Source organism: Eurypyga helias, unplaced genomic scaffold (assembly GCF_000690775.1).
Source record: "Eurypyga helias isolate BGI_N326 unplaced genomic scaffold, ASM69077v1 scaffold37359, whole genome shotgun sequence".
NCBI lineage: Eukaryota > Metazoa > Chordata > Aves > Eurypygiformes > Eurypygidae > Eurypyga > Eurypyga helias.
In genome coordinates this window covers 9,823-19,542 of record NW_010273344.1, presented here as the reverse complement: position 1 = coordinate 19,542, position 9,720 = coordinate 9,823, and the positions used below count along the sequence as shown (strand labels likewise).

Sequence of the window (9,720 nt, the reverse complement as noted above, 5' to 3'; positions counted from 1 at the left end):
CACTCTTTCATAAATGCAGCTTGAAAACGTTTTGTTCTTCTATTTAAATTTGATTTTACTAATCTGTTTATAGAAAGTTATTAGAAATGTGGCACATTAACTTAGGCTCTGTTAGGTATTGAATTAACTTCAGCTTGGCTTCTGCTGCTTCACGTTTTTGAGTATCCTTTTTTTGCAGATACAATTTACTAAATCATGTTGTTACTTGGCCTTCGTCCAGCAACCAGAAGCCTGATTTAATTCTTTACCAGAGACACGTAATGAGAAATATTTCTCTGTTCTTTCCCCTGCGTTCAGTGCACTGAAGCTTTTTGTGTTTGTTTATTGCTGATACGTAACACTGAAACATAAATATTTTAACAGTTGCTTTTAGTTTAGCAGCAGACAGCAAATTGAATCGGTATTAGTTGTTGCTGGGAGTGCCACTAATTAAGGGTGTTTTGTTTTATGTTGTACAATGATTTTATTTCTTATTGAGAACCACAGAATGCATAGTGCTGATTAAACTGTAGCAGTGAAAGTTCACCTGATTTGTTAACAAATTAACATGCAGCATAGCAGCTTTTAAGCTGCAGCTAACTTTCCACTTGATAATTCATGGCACAAAACAACAACTTCATTCCTTCTCCCCCCCCAGAAAAAAATAACCATAAGAGAAATCTGCTGTGGTTAAAACCTTGCATACCCATGTTAAATATATTGCACTCATTAAAGGAAAACAAAGTAATTTTAATTTGCAGTGCATTATTCTGGCTTTATTATCACTAGCTTGCTTGTTATTTTGTATGTATTACTAACCCGAGCCTGCCAGGCACTCAAATGAGTGTGGACCTTTTGGGTTTTGTACCCAACTAAACAATACGTATTTGTTGCAGGCCAGCATGTTTTAACCATTTATTTTCCAACTGTACCTACCACACATGTATTGTGCTGCTCTGAGCCTGGTTGGAATGCAAAACTTTTTTTTTTTCTCTTGATGTTTTTCAACCTTTTTTGTTGTTGTTGTTTTTCTCCCTGAAGGAGGAAGCTTGTTGTGCTGCGAGTCATGTCCTGCAGCCTTTCACCCAGACTGTTTAAACATTGAAATGCCAGATGGGAGCTGGTACTGCAATGACTGCAGGGCGGGGAAGAAGCTCCATTTCCAGGATATCATTTGGGTTAAACTGGGAAATTACAGGTCTGGTGAATGGATTTATTTTGGTTTACTGCATTAAGGATTGTACAACCATGTGCTTCTATAGGCCAGCCTTGCTGGCTCATCTTGCTCCAGATTCCTCCTTCCTCTCTGAACCGGGGAGCCCATCTCCTTGCAAGCTTCAAGTTCAAAGATTTGTAGCTTCACTGTTGCCCCGGGCCAAGGCATTGCCCATACAGGACTCTTTGTAGCCTTCTGATATCTGCTTCCAGTGTATGAGCCTTCAAACCCCTTTTGTTGCAGAGATCTCTGCAGATAATTAAGCTGGTATCAGTTGTAATTGGCTAAATTGCTACCTTGCAGCCTGGGAGATAAGTCACTTGGGTTGTCAGTGGTTTACACCTCGCTGAGATTTGAGTGAGATAGAGGTGGGTGGGGTTTATCCTACAAAGCGCTAGTAGCTATTATCATCTGTCTCTTGATCTTTGACAATTACAGTGATTGCAGGACTTGTTAAACATGGTATTTTTGCTAACAAGATGCAAGGAGCTTTATGTGTATCTTGCAAGCAGGCAAAAGTCCCGCAGATTTGGGCTTTTCCTTTTCCCATCCTGTCTTCTCTCAGTGCCTAGTGAGTGGGGGGAGGAAAGGGTTTGAAATCCACAAGGATCTTGGAAAGAATAATAATCAGTTACTGGTATTTAGGGTGATTTTGTTAAACTGTCTCTTGCAGAAAGAGCTTGACTAAAACGCTGTATCTTTTTTTATTTGTACTTCTGTGCTAGATGGTGGCCTGCAGAAGTTTGCCATCCAAAAAACGTCCCCCCAAATATACAGAAAATGAAGCATGAAATCGGAGAATTTCCTGTGTTTTTCTTTGGTTCTAAGGATTACTATTGGACACACCAAGCACGGGTGTTCCCTTATATGGAGGGAGACAGAGGGAGCAGATACCAGGGGATCAAAGGAATTGGAAAAGTCTTCAAAAATGGTACAGAGCTAAAAGTAGAAGAAAAACAATCTTAGGATAAGCGTGCTTTACTTTCCTCACACATAGCCTTGGGTCTGGTTTTGTACCTTTGGTTTACAGTATTGAATTTAAAAGATTGCTTTGGTGTCCTGGGCCGCAGTCGCTGTTATTAAACTTGCCATGAAAGCATTGTTTTCATGGCTTCTACGAGACTACCATCTAAATGGAATTATTTCTGGTGATTTTTCCTTTCCGGAAAGGAAATTATGAGTGTAACTGCGAGACAGAAAGGGTAGAATTGATACATACGTTAAGAGCATTAACACTCCAGAAGCATTGTTTGCAAGAAAATTGAATGCTCAGACTAGGAAGTAGAAGAAGATTCTTTGTTTAAACATACATGGGAGTGAACAGGTCAACCTGGGTGGGGAGTCATCCTCTTTCTGGCATTTCTGTTTATACAACAATCTTTTTTAGCTTTGCAAGAAGCTGAAGCTCGATTTCGAGAAATAAAGCTGCAGCGAGAAGCCAAAGAAACCCAAGAAAGTGAACGTAAACCTCCACCATACAAGCATATTAAGGTAAATAATTTGAGGAAATGAGACTGGATACTCAAAGGTCTGAGCCAGCACTGGAGAGGAGGAGCTGAGTGGTGAGACGGGGAGGGGAGGTTGTAATGATGTGCTGGTAATTGTGCTTTTAGAGTCACGAGGTGATGAGATTTTGCCTCCATTGGAACATCTAGTGTCGCAAAACCGAACTAATAACCACCGTAATGACTCTTAGAATAAACTCAAATGTTTTAAAGTGACGTTTGAACTATTTTAATGTATTATTCAGGTGAATAAACCTTGTGGTAAAGTGCAGATATATACTGCTGACATTTCTGAGATTCCCAAGTGCAACTGCAAACCCACAGATGAAAACCCTTGTGGCTTTGATTCGGAGTGCCTGAATCGGATGCTGATGTACGAATGCCATCCACAAGTTTGTCCAGCGGGAGAACGGTGCCAAAACCAGTGCTTTACAAAACGTCAGTACCCTGAGACAAAGATCATCAAAACCGATGGGAAGGGGTGGGGTCTGGTCGCCAAGAGGGACATCAAAAAGGTATGAATCATTCTTGCCTGGTAAAGAATCGATGGCTTGTGATGTTGTTTGTGGGATTGGTATATACTTTACTAGTGATACTTGGTACCTTTCAGGGAGAGTTTGTCAATGAGTACGTCGGTGAACTGATTGATGAAGAGGAGTGTATGGCAAGAATCAAATACGCACATGAAAACGACATTACCCACTTCTATATGCTCACTATTGATAAGGTAGAGTCTTTCACTGTTCGTGGTTTGGTTTTCCCCCCCTCCCCCCCCATTATTTAATTATAACCTTACTTTGATCCCTTTTCCTTCCGTTGATCACCTTGGTAGGCGCTCTACTACCTTTGATGGTCCAATTTCATATATTCTCAGTGTTGTATCTTCTGTGCCTGCTTGCTCCATTCGATATACAGGATGTATCTCATTAGTTTTAACTGTGTATTTTAATAAAGTATATATTAAGGTCTATAAATTGTGCTTTGTTGCTTGAAACCAAGTACAGCAAAAGCATTTATCTGCCTAGTCTGAAAAGGAAGTATTTTTTTGAGTAATGATACAGTTGAAAGAATTACTGTTAGCAATCCTTATGCTAAAATTCCAACAACAAAAAACCCACTTTCAGTTTGTGGAATATAGTTGTGAGGCTATGTCCTATATTGGGCATTTAATATTTTCTTGCAACTCTCGGTGCCTTTCTTTGTTTGCAACAGAACTAGGCTTGTGCTTCTGTAGAAACTCTTTTTCTGAAAGCACTATCTGCATTAGTAGCCAGCCAGCATTCCACAAATGGATTCTGCAGGAAATTAATCCAGCAGATTAATTAACGCAGCAAATTAATCTGGCATCTGTGGTTCTCTGTGCACATCTCTGAGTGTTTTGTTCCTGAGAAGGGGAAGAAAGTGGAGAACCCGGACAGTAGGGAGCATTGATTCTATATACATATTATATTGCTTCAGTCCCCAAGCAGCTACTTAGGAGTGGCTGACAATCACACATGTGCATTATCAAAAATGAGTTAGAAGGAACCTGTAATAATAGTTCATAAATAAGCAAAGCTTTCTTAAGCAGCTCTGCAAAGAAACACGTTTCTGGCTATTTCAAGGTTTCATTTTATTCTGTGCACGTCTGGTATGCTTGCTGGAGATAGAAATGAGAAGGCAATTGTGTGTAGGGATGGAATTTTTTTAGTTTACCAAGAGCTTGTTTTTGTTAAAACTGGGCTGATTGGGGGAAAGAAAGCTGGTAAGAAACTGTTAATCTCTGCAGGTAATCATGCAGTGACTTGGCAAAAACCGTAACGCACGGTATTTGTAAGTGCGTCACAGCTTTGTGCATGCAGAGTAACAGGTAAATGGAGTGGGTTTGAGTTCTGAGGCTTTGTGGAGGGGAAGGGGTTCTTCACCACCACGGTGCTCACAAGAACACCTGTCCTGCTGCGTGGCTGCGATGGGTTCTGGGAAATGTGAGCGAGAGCAGAGTATTGCTTTGGGAGTGTCGCATTCCAGGCCACATGAGACACTACAGTTTTCAATACAACACATACCCTTGGTTTGCTTGTGTGCTTCTGGGTAGCAACACCATGTCCATCCGAATGCAACTGCTGAAGTAATTTATCTTTGGGGTTCTTTTTGTGAGAAGGGTGGAGAAAAAACTTTCATTCTGTCGCTGGTTTGATCTCCAGGACCGTATTATTGATGCTGGCCCCAAAGGAAACTATTCCCGGTTTATGAATCACAGCTGCCAACCAAATTGTGAAACTCTAAAATGGACAGTAAATGGAGACACTCGTGTCGGGCTCTTTGCTGTCTGCGATATTCCTGCAGGTACATCTGTTTCCGTTGGCTTTGGTTTCATTCCCTAAGTTAAACCTGTTGCGCCGTTACGAGGGGGACGGTCGTGGTTTAAACTGATTCAGTGCAGGTATTTTTGTAGAGAACTCGGCACAGAGAAGAGATGCCTTTTACTTTGATGTTTCTTAGTAGTGAGTCCCCTGGCTGCTTTGTGTTGCTTTCTTCTAAGGAAACACCTCAGAGGCCTTAGTTGGTATCCTTGCATTCCCTTCATCTTGGAGAGCAGAGTTCTTGGGTTTGAGATCTCAAGCAGAACTTCTGTGTCTTTTCAAGTGAAGATAATAAGCTTAAGGAGTGTACACATATGCATACACACACACATCTATCTATATCTAGCCCTATAGCTATAGACATATAGATTTAGATACAGAGCATGTGTGTGTAGACCAGAACCTGAACAGTTTTGTGAAGTCAAACCAATTTATTTTAAAATGTAACTACAGAAGACATTGTGCTGTACTTCAGTTAATCACTGTCAGTGCTTATAAGCAGTAAAGAGGGGGGAATCTTGTGATAACAGATCAGCAAGCAAGTACAAAACCAGAAGACAGATGATGAAACATTTGTTTATTTGTAATAAATTTGATAGACTTCATTAACTTGTCCTTCATGATGCAAAGGGTATGTCTTATCTCACCCAGGGACAGAGCTGACTTTTAATTACAACCTTGACTGTCTGGGCAATGAAAAAACAGTCTGCAAATGTGGTGCCCCAAACTGCAGTGGATTTCTTGGGGACAGACCAAAGGCAAGTAATACATCAAGAGATTTTGACAGTGTCTTGTAGCCTTGTTTTTTTCTTCTGGGGTGCGTGTTGGTGGACATGGTTATGTTACGATGAGGGTTGATGCTGCTGGAAGAGATGCTGGCTGTCCTCGGAGGAGAAAGCTTACTGTTTCCCTTGCTGGGAAGAAGAAAACGTTCTTTTGCCAAACACCCCTCGGTGCTAAAGAATACATTTTAAGTTGTAATAGTACAGCAGGCAATACTGAGTTTGGGAACACGGTAAAATATTTTCTTCCACTTTCTCCTATGAGAAATTAATTACTTTGGGTCCTGAATGAGAAATAGTGCTAGCTACTGGCACTAGCTTCTGGAATCAAAAGCATGTAAGAAGAGGGGTTGCCAGTCCTGTTTGAAGTGTGAGAAGGGGAAGGGTTGTAGGAGCTAGGAACTAAGAATGAGCCTAACTGTAAGTCAGTGAGCTTATTCTGACATTTAAGTTTATTTCCCCCATGTAAACCTTAAATATGGCACATTTTTAAGCCTTAAAAAAAAAAAAATCAGTTGAATTGAAGAACAAAAAAATGTGAGTTTTAAATGAGGAAAAATAGATACCAGATGACATTAAGACACGACCTGCGTAATTCGTGTCAGGTTAATTTCAAACCTGTAATCCAGCAGAAGTTGGTGGGGCTGGCACAGGAGTGCAAGGAAGGCACAAGTGCATTCCCAAGAGAAAAATAAATCCCGCCTGTGGATGTAGGAAGGCTGCATCTTGAAGTGGTCCTTCACACTGTGCAGCATCGGGCACTTCAGAGGGTGGATATAAAATCTCCAGACTCTTGAGTAGCGGGTGTTCGTGGAGGGACAGGCTTAGGGAAGGTTTCACATAATGGATTTACAGAGACAGCCACGAAGAAACGCAATGTGGCAGTTCAGTTTTGCGGGGCTGCCTACATTTGGTAGGCAGAATGGGCTAATTTTAAGGAGAGCAGGTAATGATTAGTGGGATAAGAGGGAGGGAGTGGTGGTAGGGATGTTGAAAAGACATCCAGAATGAATTGGATATGATTTGGTGAAGGAGAGTTGAAGTGCAAGCAGCAGGATGTCAGGTGGAAGTGGGGATAAGGTTCGGTGTGCTCTTTCTGGCATTACGGGCACAGGTACAGTTCTTGAAGTTCTGCTGGCCGTTCCTCAAAGCGCAGTGGAGACTGGTTGTAGTCATTCCAGCACGAGCATACACAGCTGGAAGAGAAAGACGAGTACTGAAGCCATCGGTGGTGCAAGAGCACAGTGGTGGTAAATTAACCCAAGTAGAATAGACTGGAAATTGGAATAGCTTTTTCAGTGATCAGAAGGCAGAAGAGCTTTCCAGTAGGAAGGAACTGTAGGGAGCAGATCCGGTTTCGGTAGGACAAGGGTCAGTGTGATTTTTTTTGTTGACAGGTAGGTACGGGGAGGCACTGGACAGGTCTGCACCGAGTCAGATTTTTGCCTGGGTGCACGGTCTGCCAGGCGTGCCAGCAGTTTTGCTAGGCTGTGTTTTCCTTTGCAAAACTGGAGCTCACAGATCTGCATCCTGGTCTTTTAGAATTCTTCCACTAATGCCTCAGAAGAAAAAGGCAAAAAGACCAAAAAGAGAACACGGAGACGCAGAACGAAAAATGAAGGGAAGAAAGAATCTGAAGATGATTGTTTCCGTTGTGGTGATGGAGGCCAGCTGGTGTTGTGCGACAGGAAATCCTGTACTAAAGCATACCACCTCTCCTGTCTTGGTTTGGTGAAACGTCCTTTTGGTGAGTCAGTTTGCCTCTTAACCCTGTGTGAGTGAATAACTTGTGCGGGTACCTCATTTATTGCCCTGAAACTGTGTCGGGAGTGTCAGCTGGAAAAGAGGGGTTTCCTATGGGGAGAGCTTTGTTCGTGCGTCACGCAGGAGCTCTTCTTGCATATGGAGACAAGGAATGACCTTCCTCCTGCCTCTCCAGCCCAGCGAGCCTTCTGCTTTACAAACGTAGGCAGTTGAGCGCATCGCTGGGCAGGAGCACGGGGGCCCTGTCCCTGGGAGGTTGATTATGTCTAAGGCAGGCAGGAGGCCAGCTGAGTTCAAGCCAAAAGGATAGCAGCGGCATCTGGAACAAGGCAGGCGGGAGAACGTTCAGGGCGGCAGACACCAGGTTGCAGTCCCAGATACCGCAGGAGCTGCCTGGTTCCAGTCAGGCACGTCAGGTGGGATGTGAAGAGGTGAAGCAGGCAAAGCCTGTTATCCCAGAAACGAGTGAAACAGCGTCTGGTAAAACGCATTGGGGCAGGAGAGCGTCTGTCGGTGAAGCTCACTGGCCAGCCCTCAGCAAAACTTGCTGTGAATGGGTGGGCGTTGTAACGGGAGGCAGCAGGACACGGGGTGTTGGGATACTCCGCCAGCCTGCAAGTTCTGTAAGACGCCACTGAGTAAGGCCTGAGTAATTTCTTCTAGTTTTAACTCCCCACTAACGCGCTCTTTGGTTTTGATCGCAGGGAAGTGGGAGTGTCCTTGGCACCACTGTGATGTCTGTGGCAAACCTTCTGTTTCTTTCTGCCACTTCTGCCCAAATTCTTTCTGCAAGGAACACCAAGACGGGACAGTACTAAACTCTACGTTGAATGGACACTTATGCTGCTCTGAACACGTTCCCGGGGTGGATTCTGTTGAAACTCCCAAGACGGAGAAACCCCGCAAAAAACTGAACAAGTTGAAGCCCAGGAGGAAGCAGAGGAACAGATGGATGAGAGCCGAATGCAAATAGCCGTGGACTGCAGTTGCTACTGCCAACACTATCTTGTAGATAAGTTGTGAATACGACCAGGGAAGGACACAATTTTACATATATTCTGTAAAGGTTACGTCGGGGGGGAGGGGGGATTGTTTTGTTTTGTTTCTGTTTTTGTAAATCCACTGAGCCAACCTCAGCAGTCTGCTGCTGCTTCTGCACTGATAATGAACTGCATAGTTCAGAAAATTTCAGGACAAACCAAACTTATTACTCAGCATTACAGTTACACTTGAATTTGTTACGAATGTAAAAGGTTCCCTCCAGAATACTTTCAGATTGGAGGTAGGTTAAAATCCAACCAGGTAGGCGTAAACATAGGGGTTTTGAGGTAGTATTTGTCAACCAACAGATGTTTAAAATAGTATATCCTCGAAGGAAGTTATTAGCTCTCCTTTTAAGTAAGAAACGGCTTGGTCTGTGGTCCCAATGAGATTTGCTTGCCTTGTGTGTTTTTGAGCAAGTGCTTGGAATGCCGTTCATGACCCAGGTGCGTATCTCGCTATAACCACGCACGAGACAATTTGTTTGTGCTCTTATGAAATAGCTCTCCAATCGTTCTTAAAACAAATATGTTTTTAACTATCCTTCCACCCAGTAATGTAGCGTGTGGTGGGAAAGGCACACCCTGTACTAGAGAGGGGAAATTTTAACGTTGTCAGAGATTTTTTTCTATACTGTTTTTTCCTGTATTTCATTCCAGTGAAATAGAAGTGACTTGATCTTGCAGAGCTGTACAAGTCTGGATTTAAAAGGATATTGTCTTGCAGTCTAGGCCCAGTACTCTAGGATTTTTGTGTCTTAATAAAAATAAAACTTACAAAACCTATTATTTGAAAAAAAATACTTATTTTCCTCCTGTAATGTCAAGTAAAATGCAGAGGCAAGCGTTTCGTTGGAATGCTTGGAGTGCAAGCGCTCCAACTTTGTGATAAAACCCAAAAACACCCAACAAGGGACAAACAAAAACCCAACCCATGAACGAAACAGAAGGCGAAACTCCACTAAAGGGCAAAAACGAAATTCAGACCAGCTGATTAACGGTGAAATAGATCTTTTTGAAGACGCGCATCAGGAGCGATTTTAATGTGACGTTTAGGCTTGACTCTGTTCCTTCTGATGAAGTTTGTGTAAA

At 42.7% G+C, this 9,720-nt stretch overlaps 1 protein-coding gene across 1 annotated transcript in view; it reads left to right on the top strand.

Annotated features, from left to right (window-relative positions):
* Positions 1 to 8,672, top strand: part of WHSC1 (Wolf-Hirschhorn syndrome candidate 1) — a gene marked incomplete at its 5' end in the record, with an annotated part of 12,060 nt that extends 3,388 nt beyond the window's left edge. Inside the window, 9 exons of the mRNA XM_010159454.1 lie at positions 1,021 to 1,177; positions 1,921 to 2,126; positions 2,583 to 2,686; positions 2,946 to 3,215; positions 3,311 to 3,427; positions 4,884 to 5,025; positions 5,694 to 5,800; positions 7,367 to 7,571; positions 8,293 to 8,672. Of these exons, the coding sequence (XP_010157756.1) occupies positions 1,021 to 1,177; positions 1,921 to 2,126; positions 2,583 to 2,686; positions 2,946 to 3,215; positions 3,311 to 3,427; positions 4,884 to 5,025; positions 5,694 to 5,800; positions 7,367 to 7,571; positions 8,293 to 8,561 (1,577 nt within the window). The remainder of the gene's footprint in view (positions 1 to 1,020; positions 1,178 to 1,920; positions 2,127 to 2,582; positions 2,687 to 2,945; positions 3,216 to 3,310; positions 3,428 to 4,883; positions 5,026 to 5,693; positions 5,801 to 7,366; positions 7,572 to 8,292) is intronic.
* Between the last annotated feature and the right edge of the window lie 1,048 nt (positions 8,673 to 9,720).